The sequence below is a fragment of the Scyliorhinus torazame genome, chromosome 3 (genome assembly GCF_047496885.1).
Source record: "Scyliorhinus torazame isolate Kashiwa2021f chromosome 3, sScyTor2.1, whole genome shotgun sequence".
Taxonomy (NCBI): domain Eukaryota; kingdom Metazoa; phylum Chordata; class Chondrichthyes; order Carcharhiniformes; family Scyliorhinidae; genus Scyliorhinus; species Scyliorhinus torazame.
In genome coordinates, this window is record NC_092709.1 from 6,151,473 (window position 1) to 6,169,333 (window position 17,861).

Consider the following 17,861-nt stretch of genomic DNA (forward strand, 5'->3'; position numbering starts at 1 on the left):
CGGGGCAGGTACCCGTGTGAGATGTCAGGATGTGCGCAGCCCCAGCCCCATCCCCAGCACCCCCCAGCCCGGCACCCAGCTGATGGTCAGTATTTGAGTTGACCGCCTGCTGATAAAGGCAGCGGAAGGCTTGTGGAGTCTGGTTACCCGAGTGCGGGCAGCTCTGGATTGAGGTGTGTAATGTGCTGGGAGTATAGACGGGGTGGGAAGGTTCCCCCTTCGCCGGGGGTCAGTGACCAGGGGGCATGGGTTTAAGGTCAGGGGGCATGGGCTAGAGGTGAGGGGCAGAGGGTGATGTGGACCTCCTGCCTGTAGGGGTGGTGCAGGCGGGAACCCCCACAAGTTAAGGAGCATTTAGATTAATATTTTTATTGAAGATTTAGATGAATATTTAGGTGAATATTTCTATTTGAGGCGCGGTGCTGGAAGATGCTGGAAGTTTGGGTTTGGAGAGTGAGGGGATGAACAATGTCCCGACAGCGTCCGCATGCAGCACGATGGGCGGGGCCTGGAGTGCGCCTGACGTCAGCGCGGCCTGTACGCCGTCACGCCAGTTGCCGTTCCTGGCAATTGGCCAATGGCAGCGTCAGGCCGGCGGAACGGGACTCCCGGGCCCACGCTGCAGGGGCGGCGGGCAGCACATCCGGCCGGAGCGGATAGAGGGTGACACCGAGGGGTGATGGGAGACGGACCGGAAGGAGGGTGACACCGCGGGGTTGGGGGGAGCGGATAGGCGGTGACACCGCGGGGACCGGAAGGACGGTGACATCGCGGGGGTAGAGGGGGACCGGAAAGAGGGTGACACCACGGGGGGTGAGGTGGACCGGATAGAGGGTGACACCGAGGAGTGAGGGGGACCGGAAGGAGGGTGACACCGATGGATGATGGGAGCGGGACCGGATAGAAGGTAACTCCAAAGAGTGAAGGGGGACCGGAAGGATGGTGACACGGTGAGGGGAAGGGGACCGGAGGAGGGTGACACCCGGCGCCAAGCGGCTTCCGGCGGGCGCACACGGCGAGGGGAGAAGCGGAGCCGCAGGTACCGGGGCCCGGGGCGGGAGAGGCCGCGGGGAGGCTGGGCCGGGCTGAGAGTCACGGGTGGGTGAATCCCCAGGGTGGGGGCGCCATCGCCCCGGGGCCGAGGCGGCGGCCCGGTCACAGCGACCGGGAGGATGGGGCAGAAGGGAGGGGGCTGCCTCTCACCCCCCCTCCCGCGGGGGGCTGCCTTTCCCCCCCCCTCCCGCGGGGGGCTGCCTTTTCCCCCCCCTCCCGCGGGGGGGTGCCTTTTCCCCCCCCCTCCCGCGGGGGGGGCTGCCTCTCACCCCCCCCCCCTCCCGCGGGGGGCTGCCTTTTCCCCCCTCCCGGCTCTCTCCCCTCCCGCGGGGGGGCTGCCCCCCCTTTTCTCTTCCCCCCCCCCCCACGCCCCTCTCTCTTCCCCCCCCCCCACGCCCCTCTCTCTTCCCCCCCCCCCACGCCCCTCTCTCTTCCCCCCCCCCCCACGCCCCTCTCTCTTCCCCCCCCCCACGCCCCTCTCTCTTCCCCCCCCCCCACGCCCCTCTCTCTTCCCCCCCCCCCACGCCCCTCTCTCTTCCCCCCCCCACGCCCCTCTCTCTTCCCCCCCCTCTCTCTTTCCCCCCCCACGCCCCTCTCTCTTCTCCCCCCCCCCCACGCCCCTCTCTCTTCTCCCCCCCCCCCACGCCCCTCTCTCTTCCCCCCCCCCCACGCCCCTCTCTCTTCCCCCCCCCCCCCCACGCCCCTCTCTCTTTCCCCCCCCCCATCCCGCGCGGGGGGGGGGCTGCCTCTTCTCCCCCCCCCCCCCCCCCCACTCTCCCGCGGGAGGGCTGCCTCTCCCCCCTCCCGTGGGGGATCAGAAACAGTGTTATTTCATAAATTTAGAGTACCCATTTCATTTTTTCCAATTAAAGGGCAATTCAGCGTGGCCGATCCACCTACCCTGCACATCTTTGGGTTGTGGGGGTGAAACCCACACGGACAGTGACCCAGAGCCGGGATCGAACCCGGGACCTCGGCACCGTGAAGCAGCAGTGCTAACCACTGCGCCACCCCAATATAAAGACAATGGAAGGGAAGTTGGATAGACACGGAGAGAAATGAGCGAAGGACCGGATAAAGAGGGTGGGAAGAGGCTGATTTGGATCATCATAAACACAGCCCTGTCAAACAGCCCAGATTGTTGCTGTTAATCCTACGCTGAGTTACTCGTGTTAATTGGGTTACGGAGGTTGAGGGACGTGTTACTCAGAGAAGCCAATTCTGAAGAGTTGGGGAAACTGTAAACGTTAACTGTGATTTCCTGTCCACAGACAGTGCCGGACCTGCTGAGACTTTCCAGCACTTTCTCTTTATTTTTACTGGGGAAGCTAGGATTGTTCTCAGAGCAACAAAGTTTAATTGGAAATTTACTTGATGTGTTAAATTGTGAGTGGCTTTGACTAGAATAAACAGAGAAGCTATTTTCAAAAAGCGCCGAGAGTTGAGATTTCATTTTAAATATCATCCCAGCCGCAGTGATCTCCTAGACTTGTTTCGAGCGCCACATGGGTAACATAGGCTTACATTAACACTGCAGTGGAGTTACTGTGAAAGTCCCCTAGTCGCCACATTCTGCTTGGGTACACTGAGGGAGAATTCAGAATGTCCAATTCACCTAACAAGCATGTCTTTTAGGATTTGTGGGAGGAAACCGGAGCACCGGGAGGAAACCTACGCAGAAATGGGGAGAATGTGCAGACTCCCCGCAGACAGTGACCCAAGCTGGGAATCGAACCTGGGACCCTGATGCAGTGAAGCAACAGTGCTAACCACTGTGATACCTTGCCGCCCATATAGTCCATAGGCCATCAAATAATAACATCTCGATTGGACAGGCAATAAAGAAATAACCGATGCATGTAAAAATGGTAATGCAATTGTCATGGGGAATTTTAATATACATGTCGATTGGTCAAACCAGGTCGGTCAAGGCAGCCTTGAACATAAAACAGAAAAATACAGCACAGAACAGGCCCTTCGGCCCACGATGTTGTGCCGAACCTTTGTCCTAGATTAATCATAGATTATCATTGAATTTGCAGTGCAGAAGGAGGCCATTCGGTCCATTGAGTCTGCACCGGCTCTTGGAAAGAGCACCCTACCCATAGTCAACACCTCCACCCAACACTAAGGGCAATTTTGGACACTAAGGGCAATTTATCATGGCCAATCCACCTAACCTGCACATCTTTGGACTGTGGGAGGAAACCGGAGCACCCGGAGGAAACCCACGCATACATGGGGAGGATGTGCAGACTCCACACAGACAGTGACCCAAGCCTGAATCGAACCTGGGACCCTGGAGCTGTGAAGCATTTGTGCTATCCACAATGCTACCGTGCTGCCCTTAAGACAAATAAATCTACACTATATCATTTTACCGTAATCCATGTACCTATCCAATAGCTGCTTGTAGGTCCCTAATGTTTCCGACTCAACTACTTCCACAGGCAGTGCATTCCATGCCCCCACTACTCTCTGGGTAAAGAACCTACCTCTGACATCCCCCCTATATCTTCCACCATTCACCTTAAATTTATGTCCCCTTGTAATGGTTTGTTCCACCCGGGGAAAAAGTCTCTGACTGTCTACTCTATCTATTCCCCTGATCATCTTATAAACCTCTATCAAGTCGCCCCTCCTCCTTCTCCGTTCTAATGAGAAAAGGCCTAGCACCCTCAACCTTTCCTCGTAAGACCTACTCTCCATTCCAGGCAACATCCTGATAAATCTCCTTTGCATCTTTTCCAAAGCTTCCACATCCTTCCTAAAATGAGGCGACCAGAACTGTACACAGGACTCCAAATGTGGCCTTACCAAAGTTTTGTACAGCTGCATCATCACCTCTCGGCTCTTAAATTCAATCCCTCTGTTAATGAACGCTAGCACACCATAGGCCTTCTTTACAGCTCTATCCACTTGAGTGGCAACTTTCAAAGATGTATGAACATAGACCCCAAGATCTCTCTGATCCTCCACATTGCCAAGAACTCTACCGTTAACCCTGTATTCAGATTTGTCCTTCCAAAATGGACAACCTCTCACTTTTCAGGGTTAAACTCCATCTGCCACTTCTCAGCCCAGCTCTGCATCCTATCTATGTCTCTTTGCAGCTGACAACAGCCCTCCTCACTATCCACAACTCCACCAATCTTCGTATCATCAGCAAATTTACTGACCCACCCTTCAACTCCCTCATCCAAGTCATTAATGAAAATCACAAACAGCAGAGGACCCAGAACTGATCCCTGCGGTACGCCACTGGTAACTGGGATCCTGGCTGAATATTCGCCATCTACCACCACTCTCTGACTTCGATTGGTTAGCCAGTTCGTTATCCAACTGGCCAAATTTCCCACTGTCCCATGCCTCCTTACTTTCTGCAGAAGTCTACCATGGGGAACCTTATCAAATGCCTTACTAAAATCCATGTACACTACATCCACTGCTTTACCTTCATCCACATGCTTGGTCACCTCCTCAAAAGAATTCAATAAGACTTGTAAGGCAAGACCTACCCCTCACAAATCCGTGCTGACTATCCCTAATCAAGCAGTGTCTTTCCAGATGCTCAGAAATCCTATCCTTCAGTACCCTTTCCATGACTTTGCCTACCACCGAAGTAAGACTAACTGGCCTGTAATTCCCAGGGTTACCCCTATTCCCATTTTTGAACAGGGGCACGACATTCGCCACTCTCCAATCCCCTGGTACCACCCCTGTTGACAGTGAGGACGAAAAGATCATTGCCAACGGCTCTGCAATTTCATCTCTTGCTTCCCATAGAATCCTTGGATATATACCGTCAGGCCCTTGGGACTTGTCTATCCTCAAGTTTTTCAAAATGCCCAACACATCTTCCTTCCTATCAAGTATTTCCTCGAGCTTACCAGTCTGTTTCACACTGTCCTCTCCAACAATATGGCCCCTCTTATTTGTAAATACAGAAGAAAAGTACTCGTTCAAGACCTCTCCTATCTCTTCAGACTCCATACACAATCTCCCGCTACTGTCCTTGATCGGACCTACCCTCGCTCTAGTCATTCTCATATTTCTCACATATGTGAGAGGAGGAGTTCATAGAATGGATCGGTGACGGTTTCCTCGAACAGAATGTAATGGAATCTATGAGGGAGCAAGCTATCCTAGATCTAGTCCTATGTAACAAAAAAGGAATAATTAATAATCTCTTTGTTGGGGATCCTCTCGGAAGGAGCGATCACAGTATGGTTAAATTTAAAATACAGATTGGGGGATGAGAAGGTAAAATCCAATACCAGTGTCTTGTGCTTAAAGAAAGGAGACTACAATGTGATGAGGGAGGAGTTGGCTAGGCTGGACTGGGAGCAAAGACTTTATGGTGGGACAATTCAGGAACCGTGGAGGACTTTTAAAACGATTTTTCACAGTGCTCAACAGCAAAAGTTCCTACAAATACATAAAACAAAAAAGAGTGGCTAAGGTAAACATTGGACCTTTAGAGGATGAAAATGGGGATTTAATAATGGGAAATGAAGAAATGGCCGAGACATTGAACAGGTATTTTGTGACAGTCTTCACAGTGGAAGACATAAATAACATGCCAGTCACTGATGACGAGGAGGGTATGGCAGGTGAGGATTGAAAAATGATTATCACTAAGGAGGTGGTGTTGGGCAAGCTAATGGGGCTAAAGATAGACAAGTCTCCTGGCCCTGATGGAATACATCCCAGGGTACTAAAAGGGATGGGAGCGGAAATATCAAATGCGCTCGTAATTTACCAAAATTCGCTGGACTCCGGAGCGGTTCTGGCAGATTGGAAAACGGCAAATGTGACAAAAGGCGGGTAACTATAGGCTGGTTAGCTTCATTTCTGTAGTGGGGAAAATGCTTGAATCTATCATCAAGGAAGAAATAGTGGGACATCTGGGTAGAAATTGTCCCATTGGACAGACGCAGCATGGGTTCATGAAAGGCAGGTCATGTTTGACGAATTTAGTGGAATTCTTTGAGGACATTATGAGCGCGGTGGACAATGGGGAACCAGTGGATGTGTTGTATCTGGATCCCGTACCAGCTGAGAATTCTGAATTCTCCCTTTATATACCCTAACAGGCAGCGGAATGTGGCGACTAGGGGCTTTTCACAGTAACCTCATTGCAGTGTTAATGTAAGCCTACTTGTGACAATAAAGGTTATTTATTTATTAATTGAACAAGATAACGGTGCTCTGCATTACGAGTAATTTATTAGCATAAAAAGAGGATTGGTTAACTAACAGAAAGCAAAGAGTGGTGATAAATGGGTGTTTTTCTGCTTGGCGATCAGTGGCTAGTGGTGTGCCTCGGATCAGTGTTGGGACTGCAATTGTTTACAATTTACATAGATGATTTGGAGTTGGGGACCAAGTGTAATGAGTCAAAGTTCGCAGTTGACACTAAGATGAGTGATAGAGTAAAGTGTGCAGAAGAGACTGAAAGTGTACAGGGGGATATGGTAGTTTAAGTGAGTGGGCAAGGGTCTGACAGATGGAGTACAATGTTGGTAATGTGAGGTCATCCATTTTGGTAGGAATAACAGCAAAATCGCCTATTATTTAGATGGTAAAAAAATTGCAGCATGCTGCTGTGCAGAGGGACCTGGTTGTCCTTGTGCATGAATCAGAAAAAGTTGGTTTGCAGATGCAGCAGGTGATTAAGAAGGCAAATGGAATTTTGTCCTTCATTGCTAGAGGGATGGAATTTCAAAGCAGTGAGATGATAATTATACACATTCTTAATGCTTAGGTTCTTATTTCTCTCTTTGTCAGGAGGTAAAATACGGACGCCTTTCCGTGTGTGCTTCATCTTTGTGGGCACGTTCCAAACTCCGTTCTGTTCTGTAGTTCAGTTAAGGTCATCTGTTTTCCCCTGATAATATTGCATTTTGACAGTGCTTGTTGCCGTGTTGTCAAATATGTTGTCCGATTGAGGTCATGGAGTAAAGTTTGAGAAAAAGTGTTGCTAAAATTCAGTAAACGGAGGACTTATCTCAGAGCACTCAAAAGTTGCAGGATTCAAACTTGTACATCACTGCATTGCCAAATTGTTAATTTGTTCAGATTAGGTCATTTTTGAGTTCAAAAAATATCAAGTTCTGACTTGCTTTATGAGACGGTTGCATTGTTGCTGGAGAGAACATTGTTTGCTACATTTATATTTGCCTTTTAAAGTTTGTGTGTTGCAAATTGGAGCATTGTACAGCGCGCGCGTGGGGTGCTGTCGCTGTCTCCGTCCCTCGTGCATTTTTGGTTTGGGCTTCAAGTGGCAAGGGGAGAACATCGTGGCGATTATTCGTTTGTTGCTAGCTTTTACCCAAGGAAGTAAATAATTAACACTCTTACCCCCCCCATCTCCTTCAGAAAGCAACATTGAGTACCAAAGAAATGGTGATGGAGAAGCCAAGTCCCCTGCTCGTAGGGCGGGAGTTTGTGAGGCAGTACTACACTTTGCTGAACAAGGCACCAGACTTCTTGCACAGGTAATTACTTTTGTACAGTTTAACCACTGCTCTCACTGGAATTGCTGCAAAAGACTTGTGTATAAAACTGCCAGAATTCCATGCAACTGAGTGCCTCCCTGGCCCAGACAATTACATATTCATCTCCAGCATTGACAGTAAAGCAACACCACACATTAGGAAGAATAGGTACTGGAAGTCTGTCCGTAACTTGCTGCTTGTCATACTGACCCTGATTGCCAGACCCAATGAGCATACTTTTCTGCATTGTCAATCACTAAATTCAATTTTATTAGACATTCATAAATATTTGATAGGGTGGCACAGTGGTTAGCACTGCTGCCTCACAGCACCGAGGTCCCAGGTTCGATCCCGGCCCCGGGTCACTGTCCGTGTGGAGTTTGCGCATTCTCCCCGTGTCTGCGTGGGTCTCACCCCCACAACCCAAAGATGTGCAGAGTAGGTGGATTGGCCACGCTAAATTGCCCCTTAACTGGGGAACAAAATGAATTGGGTACTTTAAATTTATATTAAAAAGTATTTGAAAAAGGCATCGAGTAGGTAATTCTTCTGAAATCTTATATTTATCCAACAGTTGAAGTTGTTCGTATTTATATTGGTCGTGTAGCATATCTACCTGAGGTACAAGCACAGAAAGTGTCCCTTTGATCTCCAGCTGATCTCCACCAGCATTTATGCTCCACAGGAGCTTCCTCTCTTTCTTCCCCCCTCGTTGCCTCAGCCACACCCTGGGGTAGCAAGTTGTACTTTCCCAGCACCCTGTGTAAAGAGGTTTCTCCTGAATACTCTATTTGATTTTACTGAGTATCTTAAATTTCTGATCTCAGAAGTGGTCATACCCTATCAAATCCCTCCATTATCTGAAAGATCAGGTCATCTCTCAATTTTCTCTTCTAGAGAAAGCCCCAATCTTTTCTGACAGGCACAGCCACTCGGATCTGGTTTCATCCCTGTAGGTAATTTTTCTTGTACCAGCTCTCGTGTCTCTATATTCCTTTACCATTGTGGAGACCAGAACGGTGCACATTCCCTCCAGGTTTGGTTGAGGAAAAAGGACTTTGATTGCCCTGCCAGTTACTTTGGTTACCCCTCTGAGGTTTAACCATGTCATTGAATGTCAAGTTATTGATTGGATTGGATTTGTTTATTGTCACGTGTACCGAGGTACAGTGAAAAGTATTCTTCTGCGAGCAGCTCAACAGATCATTAAGTACATGGGAAGAAAAGAAAATACATAATAGGGCAACACAAGGTATACAATGTAACTACATAAGCACCGGCATCGGATGAAGCATACAGGGTGCAGTGTTAATGAGGTCAGTCCATAAGAGGGTCATTTAGGAATCTGGTAACAGCGGGGAAGAAGCTGTTCGTGCGTGTTCTCAGACTTCTGTATCTCCTGCCCGATGGAAGAAGTTGAAAGAATGAATAAGCCGGGTGGGAGGGGTCTCTGATTATGCTGCCCGCTTTCCCCAGGCAGTGGGAGGTGTAGATAGTGTCAATGGATGGGAGGCGGGTTTGTGTGATGGACTGGGCGGTGTTCACGACTCTGAAGTTTCTTGCGGTCCTGGACCGAGCAGTTGCCATACCAGGCTGTGATGCAGCCCGATAGGATGCTTTCTATGGTGCATCTGTAAAAGTTGGTACGGGTTAATGTGGACATGCCAAATTTCCTTAGTTTCCTGAGGAAGTATAGGCGCTGTTGTGCTTTCTTGGTGGTAGCGTCGACGTGGGTGGGACAGATTTTTGGAGATGTGCATCCCTAGGAATTTGAAACTGCTAACCATCTCCACCTCGGCCCCGTTGATGCTGACAGGGGTGTGTACAGTACTTTACTTCCTGAAGTCAATGACCAGCTTTTTAGTTTTGCTGGCATTGAGGGAGAGATTGTTGTCGCTACACCACTCCACTCGGTTCTCTATCTCCCTCCTGTATTCTGACTCGTCGTTATTCGAGATCCGGTCCACTATGGTCATATCGTCAGCAAACCTGTAGATGGAGTTGGAACCAAATTTTGCCACGCAGTCGTGTGTGTACAGGGAGTAGAGTAGGGGCTAAGTACGCAGCCTTGCGGGGCGCCGGTGTTGAGGACTATTGTGGAGGAGGTGCTGTTGTTCATTCTTACTGATTATGGTCTGTTGGTCAGAAAATCGAGGATCCAGTTGCAGAGTGGGGAGCCAAGTCCTGGGTTTTGGAGCTTTAATATGAGCTTGGCTGGGATTATGGTGTTGAAGGCGGTGCTGTAGTCAATAAATAGGAATCTGATGTAGGAGTCCTTGTTGTCGAGATGCTTTAGGGATGAGTGTAGGGCCAGGGAAATGGCCGCTGCTGTCGACCGGTTTCGACTGTATGCAAATCGCAGTGGATCAAGGCGTTCTGAGAGTATGGAGGTGATGCAACCTCTCAAAGCACTTCATTACGACAGAAGTCGGGGCCACTGGAGGGTAGTCATTGAGGCACGTTACCTGGTTCTTCTTTGGTACCGGTATGATTGTGGTCTTCTTGAAGTAGGTGGGGAGCTCGGAGTGGAGTAGGGACAGGTTAAAGATGTCTGCGAATACCTCTGCCAGCTGGTCTGCGCAGGCTCTGAGTGCATGACCAGGGATCCCGTCCGGGCCCATCGTCTTCAGAGGGTTCACTTTCAGGAAGGCCGAAGCTGTGATGGTGGGTATGGGTGAGTTACGGGCTGCTGGGGCACTCGACAGCGGATTGTTGGTTACCTGCTCGAACCGAGCATAGAATGCATTGAGTTCATCGGGGAGGGGAGCGCTGCTGCCAGAGATACTGCTCGGCTTCACTTTGTAGCCCGTTATGTTGTTTAGTCCTTGCCACAACCGCCGAGAGTCTGTCTGTGACTCTAGCTTGGTTTGATATTCTCTCTTGGCGTCTCGGATGGCTTTGCGGAGGCCGTACCTGGATTTCTTGTGTAGGTCAGGGTCGTCTGACTTGAACGCCTCAGATCTGTCCTTCAGTAGGGAGTCAATCTCGTGATTGAGCCATGGTTTCCGGTTGGGGAACATATGTACTGCTTTCTTTGGCACGCAGTTGTCCACACATTTGCTGATGAAGTCTGTGACGGTGGTGTCACACTCATTTAAGTTGGTCGCTGAGTTCTTAAATATGGACAAGTCCACTGTCTCTAAGCAGTCACGTAAGAGCTCTTCTGTCTCCTCGGACCAGCACTGCGCAACCTTCTTAGCTGGATTCTCCTGCTTGAGTTTCTGCTTGTTTGCCGGGAGAAGGAGCACCGTCTTATAGTCTGATTCCCTAAGTGCGGTCGGGGGATGGAACGGTAGGCGCCCTTGATTTTTGAGTCGCAGTGGTCAAGGGTGTTGTCGCCCCTGGTGGGACAGGAGATGTGCTGGTGGAATTTTGGCCTCCGGGTGTTCTGTTTCGTAGTTGTTTATAACTGTGTACAGTTCGTCCAGCGCCTCCTTCACTTCTGCCTGGGGTGGGATGTAGACAGCTGTGATAATGGCTGAAGTGAACTAGCGTGGAAGATAGCATGGGTGGCACTTCACGGTCAGGTATTCCAGGTCCTGAGAGCAGTTGGTTGCCACATCCAGGCACCAGGAGGAGATGATGAGTAGGCAAACCCCTCCACCCTTTGCTTTGCCTGATGACGTGGTGTGGTCCGCCCGGTGAATTGAGAAGGCTTCAGGTTGTATGGCACAGTCCGGTGAGGCGGGGATGAGCCATGTCTCTGAAACAGAGCACACAGCAGTCTCTTACTTCCCTCTGAGAGGTAAGTCTGGCATTAAGTGCATCCAGCTTGTTTTCGATCGCTTGGACGTTTGCCAGGAGCATGCTGGGGAGAGGGGTCGTGAAACCGCGTTGCTTCAGTCCAACCTGCAGACCACTGCGTTTCCCTCACTTCCTCGGTCGGCGGCTGCGGCTGGTTGGCCCCGCGATCCGACGGGAGAAGTCTGACCTTGTGGAAGGTAGGTGGTTGCGTCTGGCGGGGTCCAGGGCGCTGGCGGGGACCAGGATGCTGGTTACGTTCCCGGGGTTGCGTCTGGCAGGGTCCCAGGCACTGGTTGAGGTAGAGGGGTTGCTAGGGGGGCATGTTTGCGATCTGGATGGGTCCCGGCATGGGAATACCTTGCAGCGCGTTCGGGTCCTCGCGCGGGGTCTCTGCCATTTCGGGGGTCCTGGGTCGTGGGCAGGGGCTTCCTGAGGCAGGTTGGGCTGAGTCCCGTGGTCTGTTCCCTCCCTGGGCGCTCCTGGGGTTGGGTCTTGAAGTAGGCCCAGTCGGGCCTCCACGTGGATTTTTCTTTCTTCCATCTCCAGGTAGGGCGGGTCTCTCGGGGTCGAGTTGGGCCGGGTCTCGTCGTCGGGTCGGGAGCTCCGGGGACTGGCATTGGTTGTTAGGCCGGGTTGGCTCTCTGAGATCCGGGTCGGCTCCAAATCGAGGTTGGGGCTTCACTTCTGGTTTGGGCCCAATCCACTTCCAGGTCGTGGAGGTCGGGTCGGGTCAAAAGGTCTCCATGGGCCTCGGAGGATGTTCAAGCCTGCAAGAAAAGATAAAAGAGAGAGGTTAGTAATAATGTTAGTCTTAGAATTAAATTTTAAAAGATTAGAATGAGTATAAGTTAAGTAGAAAGTGGATCTGTTGGGGGGAGCTCTTCTGTAGTATCTTGTGAAAGGTGGTGCTTCCGACATAAATAGGCACCCAAACAGGAAAGTCTTGATTTGGGACAAATTATAGTTTGGATCTGTAATGCAGTTGTTTATCCAAGTTCTAAATTGGATTGGATAATTCCGTCAGATACCCAGCACAGGCAATGATGGGCAGAATTCCTCCACCTCTCTGCTTATACTGAGAGCTTTGGCCATTGTGTTGTGTTTACACCCCTGACAGCTCTGATTTTATTCATGGAGAAGTTCCTGTTCAGAGTCTGTCATCTTCCAGCTCTCATTAAGTGAAGTTTGCTGTTGCTATTCTCCTTGTGTGACCTTTTCGGTTTATATAATTAGCAGCTACTTGATACCTGAACAGATTAATACTGTTAAACTGTGCAGTTTAAGCAGGTAGGTGAGACCACTCCTGTAGGCTATTTTACACAAGTGACGTTCCTCTTTACCATTGTTAAAGTCAGCCAATCCCATTAATAATAAGAATGTTTATTAGTGTCACAAACATAGGGTTACGTTAACACTGCAATGAAGTTACTGTGAAAATCCCCCAGTCTCCGCACTCCGGCGCCTCTTCGGGTACACTGAGGGAGAATTCGGAATGTCCAATTCTCCCAACAAGCACGTCTTTCGGGACTTTGGGAGGAAACCGGAGCGCCCGGAGGAAACCCACGCAGACACGGTGAGAACATGCAGACTCCGCACAGACAGTGACCCAAGCCGGGAATCGAACCTGGCACCCTGGCGCTGTGAAGCAACAGTGCTAACCATAGAAAAATAAAATGCAGAAGGAGGCCTGTGTCAGCCCTTTGAAACAGATCACAGGTTATTCTTAGTCTCCCTACTCTTTCCCCATAACCTTGGATTTTCATTTTCAAGAATTTATGCAGTTCCCCTTTTTGAGAGCTATTACTGAGCCTGCATCCACCACCCTTTCAGTGAGTGCGTTCCAGGTAACTTGCTGCGTAAATGGAAACAGTCACGTCAGGTTCATGCAAATACCTTGCTTGTTCAGACTAGATATTAAATGTCCCAAGCACAAAGAAAATCCTGTAGTCTGTTCAGAAAAATGCTATTGCCGAATGTTTTAATGTGATTATTATGTCCCCGTGTCATCGGCTTGGCCCCATCTTCTCAACTGTATGTTGTTACTCGCACCTGATGCCAGCAACTCCTCTGGGTAGTTTTAGCTGTGATACTCGAGTGGTGTAATGGAATGGATAGCCATAGTTGGGGTTGACTCTACTCCTAACCTCCGACTCAACAAAATGTTGGCTCCAAGAATGAGTGTTCCATTTGCTTTACTAAAGGTAGAATGATATTGCAAATATTGTGTTTGAAAACATTGTACACAATTCCATTCGTGACAGAGTGCTGCCTTTTGTTGGATAGTTTATGGGGAGTGTGTTAAATCTTACTTTGGCCTAAATTTGGAATAGAATATTGCAAAACATTGTTCAGCAATACTGTCTGCCCCTTTGCTGACAGCTCGTTTTAACAGTAGGAGGAGGTTAAAATTGTTCAAAAATCTGTCTCCCAATTACCACAAAGTGATCTGACACCAGTGTGGCATTCGTTGTAAGTGGCCGCAAGTATAATTGAAGCCACATATGTTCAATTCACGGGGACTTGTGTCCTCTTCATCCGTGAAGATTTGTTTTTGAATTGCACTATTGCATTGAAATCAACCGTGAAACCCATTGTGAAGGCTGTTTCTGACTGGGCGGAATTGAGGTGCAAAAACAACATGTTCAGATTTGCTGCCAAAAGTTTGAAAATGTAGGACGATACGGTGGAGCTGTGGTTAACACTGCTGCCTCACGGCGCTGAGGACCCGGGTTCGATCCCGGCCACTGTCTGTGTGGAGTCTGCACATTCTCCTTGTGTCTGCGTGGATCTCACCCCCACGACCCAAGAAGATGTGCAGGGTAGGTGGATTGACCACACTGACTTGCCCCATAATAATAATTGCTTATTGTCACAATTAGGTTTCAATGAAGTTACTGTGAAAAGCCCCGAGTCGCCACATTCCGGCGCCTGTTCGGGGAGGCTGGTACGATTGAACCCGCGCTGCTGGCCTTGTTCTGCATTACAAGCCAGCAGTTTAGCCTTCTGTGCTAAACCAGCCCCTTGTTTTTCCCCTAATTGAATTTCCCCTCTGGTCTCTTTTGTATCTCTCCCCTCTCACCTTAAACCTATGCCCTCTAGTTCTAGATTCCTCTACCTTTGGGAAAAGATGTTGACTATCTACCTTATCCATGCCCCTCATTATTTTATAGACCTCTATAAGATCACCCCGAAGCCTCCCACGCTCCAGGGAGGTTTCATCCCTAAGCCGCCTCCCTCCATGTCCCAGCCTATCCAGCCTCTCCTTATAACTCGGATCATCACGTCCTGGTAGCATCCTCGTAAATCTCTTCTGCACACTTTCTAGTTTAACAATATCCTTCCTATAACAGGGTGACCAGAACTGAACACAGTATTCCATGTGTGGTCTTACCAATGTCTTGTACAACTTCAACAAGACGTCCCAACTCCTGTATTCAATATTCTGACCCATAAAACCTAGCATGCTGAATGCCTTCTTCACCACCCTGTCCACTTGCGACTCCACATTCAAGGAGCTATGAACCTGTACCCCTAGATCTCTTTGTTCCGTAACTCTCCCCAACTCCCTACCTTTAACTGAGTAGGTCCTGCCCTGATTTGATCCACCAAAATGCATAAATAGGTCACAGTTTATAACTTTATATCGACAGCACCTTTCTGGGTCTTGAGAGACTTTAATGTTTCCTCATTGTGGACTTAGAACCATCTGCTATTGTCTCCAATTGGAAGCATTTAGCACCTCTATCAATAAAACAATCTGACTCACTCTTTAAGGTCTGAAACACCCAGATTTACTGTGGACACCAGCAAAGACCAATTAACCTCTCATTTACCTGAAATTTAAAGATACAGTCCCCAGTTATAACACACATGTAAACTAACAGATATCATTCTAAAACAAAGTCATATAAACATTACAACTGTAACCAAATTGATTGGTATGCTTCATTTTTCCTTCCCAAAAGAAAATGTCTCTGGCCCATAAGTGTGATTTCTTTTGAGTGTATTCCCTGGCGTGTTCTTCATTTATTCTCATTGCATTTATTGAATTATTTTTTAAATATATATTTAGAGTACCCAATTCATTTTTTTCCGATTTAAGCAGGAATTTAGCGTGGCCAATCCACCTACCCTGCACATCTTTTGGGTTGTGGGGGCGAAACCCACGCAAACATGGGGAGTATGTGCAAACTCCACACGGACAGTGACCCAGAGCCGGGATCAAACCTGGGACCTCGGCACTGTGAGGCAGCTGTGCTAACCATTGCACCGCCGTGCTGCCTTTCTCATTTCATTTATGCACGTTAGTTTTCACAGCAGTTTCGGAGTGCTTTGAGTAGTGTCTGTTGGTGGGTCTCCTGTTATGCAGTCATAATGCCACAGGCGGCGGCCATTCAGTCCATCCATTCCATGCTGACTCATGCCACATGATTTCCTTCGCCCTGCACGTTTACTTCACTTAAGTGCTCATCCAATTTCCTTTTGATATTGTTGATCATCTCCACTGCCTTGTGGGGGCAGCAAGTTCCAATGACTCCTGTGCAACCTTTGTTAGACTTCACTTCTGTTCCCTGTGCCTGGTCTGTTGATGACGTACTAACTTAGCATTTATAGTTGTCTGAATATATTGCATTCTTAAGATTGCCAAGAAGCGCACGTATAATATAATTACTTTTTCTTTTTATATTTTTTGATGTTGAAATATCCAGTGCCGTCGACAAACATTCAGAGCATAAATCTTTCCCAGATTGCTTATTAATGGTTGTTTTTTCCTGGGATATGTGTGCCTGCAGGTTTTATGGCAGGACCTCGTCTTACGTTCATAGTGGATTGGATGGCAGTGGAAAGCCTGCAGAAGCAGTTTATGGCCAAGCTGTAAGTATTTATGATGCATTATGTTTCCTGCAGGCAAGGTGTTTTGGCATTAATATCAACGTGTAATGTGCTGCTCAAAAGGTTGTAGTATCGGGATGGCTGTTCTGTGATTTGCAGAACACTGTAGCAAGATGTTTCTGTCATTGTTGTAGTATTGTATTTGTGCACAGGTTATCCATAGATAGCAACTCTTCCCGCCATGTGTCCAATTTGTGCCCTCAAAGATCTCAAATAAACAAAACGGCCACATTCTTCACTCCCCTTTCCATGTGTACGTTACATCCACAGCTCACTCAAAAGGCGTTATTCTTGCTCCATTTTGCTCCCCAGCCCAATTTTCTGTCCATCCTGCCTCAACCTTACAGCAGTAGTTGTTGGACAGTGATCGGCACAGAAAAACCGGCCAATGTCCACCCTCGTCCCCTAATCTCAGAAGGCTAGGGCCACGTAAAGCTCGACTTTCACCGTGCGTTTGGCGGAGAGGTGGTTTTTTTTCAGCAATCCCAAAGGCTTACCTAGAATTATGCAGAATCGCACAATTGTTACAGCACAGTGGAGGCCGTCTGGCCCACGTGTCCGCACCGGCTTGCCAAATGAGCAATCCTCTTGGTGCCTTCTCCCTGTTACTCGGCATATTCTTCCTCTTCAAGTAACAGTTTAATTCCCTTTTGAATGCTTCAATTGGATCTGTCCCCACCATACTCTCAGGCTGAGCATTCCCAAGGAGGGTGAGCAGGAATTTGGGACCAAAGGACTTCACACATGAAGTACCTTGATTTTTCCTCATTTCACTGTTTTCTTGTCCTTGGGATGGTGGTGCCCAGTATTCCAAATTAGAATGGTTTGAAGTTTGGCACCACCCCAAAACAACCAACTTAATATCCGTCGCATGTTTTTAAAAATTCATTTTTACGGGATGTGAGGCCAGCATTTAATGGCCATCCCTAACTGCCCTTGAGAAGGTGGCCGTGATCTACTGCCTTAAACCGCTGCAGTCCATCTAGCATAGGTACATCCACTGTGCTGTTAGATAGGGAGTTCCAGGATTTTGAACTGAATTTGAGGAGAACCAGTTGTCTTGGTGCAAGTGTAGGAAACTAGTTCCCTAAATCCGGTTTATTGTGAGGTTTGGTGATCTCGGTTTCTTGAGAGTAGGACTCTAACTAATACAGTGGAGTACAGCAGAGATCTCTTCTGCCTGCACATTTCATCCCTAATATCAGCTGAATTTGAATGAAGGCTTGTGATGAGAGGACAGGATATAAACCCATTGCACCACCAAGCTGACTCGTGTGTTATTTGTCCCAAAAAATTCCTATTCACTTTCCCATTTCTGTTAATGTTGTGATGGTTTCTTAAAAAACCTGAGTGTTCTTCATTTTAAGTCTGCTTAAATGTTTGGTAAATTTATTTTAGATCAGAATTTAGTACAAAGCGACACAGGATTACCAAATGTTCATAAAATTTGTCAATTCAAAATTGTTCTCGTGTCTTTTTGTAGGAAATCCACAAAAAGGTCATGTCCCTTCAATTTAGCGATTGTCACACAAAGATACGCCATGTGGATGCGCATGCGACGCTGAGCGATGGGGTGGTGGTACAGGTGATGGGAGAGCTGTCAAACAGCGGTCAGCCAATGAGGAAGTTCATGCAGACCTTTGTCTTGGCGCCAGAGGCAAGTTTGCGATA

The 17,861-nt window shown here is 48.6% G+C and overlaps 1 protein-coding gene across 3 annotated transcripts in view; it reads left to right on the forward strand.

The window, feature by feature from the left end:
• Positions 1 to 781: 781 nt before the first annotated feature.
• g3bp2a (G3BP stress granule assembly factor 2a) overlaps positions 782 to 17,861 on the forward strand; it is a 38,842-nt gene continuing 21,762 nt past the window's right edge. For 2 of the 3 annotated variants that reach the window (XM_072495233.1, XM_072495235.1), the window contains exons 1-4: positions 907 to 1,039; positions 7,435 to 7,553; positions 16,091 to 16,172; positions 17,674 to 17,847. In XM_072495233.1, the coding sequence (XP_072351334.1) occupies positions 7,459 to 7,553; positions 16,091 to 16,172; positions 17,674 to 17,847 (351 nt within the window). In that variant the 5' untranslated portion in view covers positions 907 to 1,039; positions 7,435 to 7,458. Of the gene's footprint in view, positions 1,040 to 7,434; positions 7,554 to 16,090; positions 16,173 to 17,673; positions 17,848 to 17,861 lie in introns of all 3 variants that reach the window. The other variant, XM_072495234.1, reaches the window with a different exon arrangement.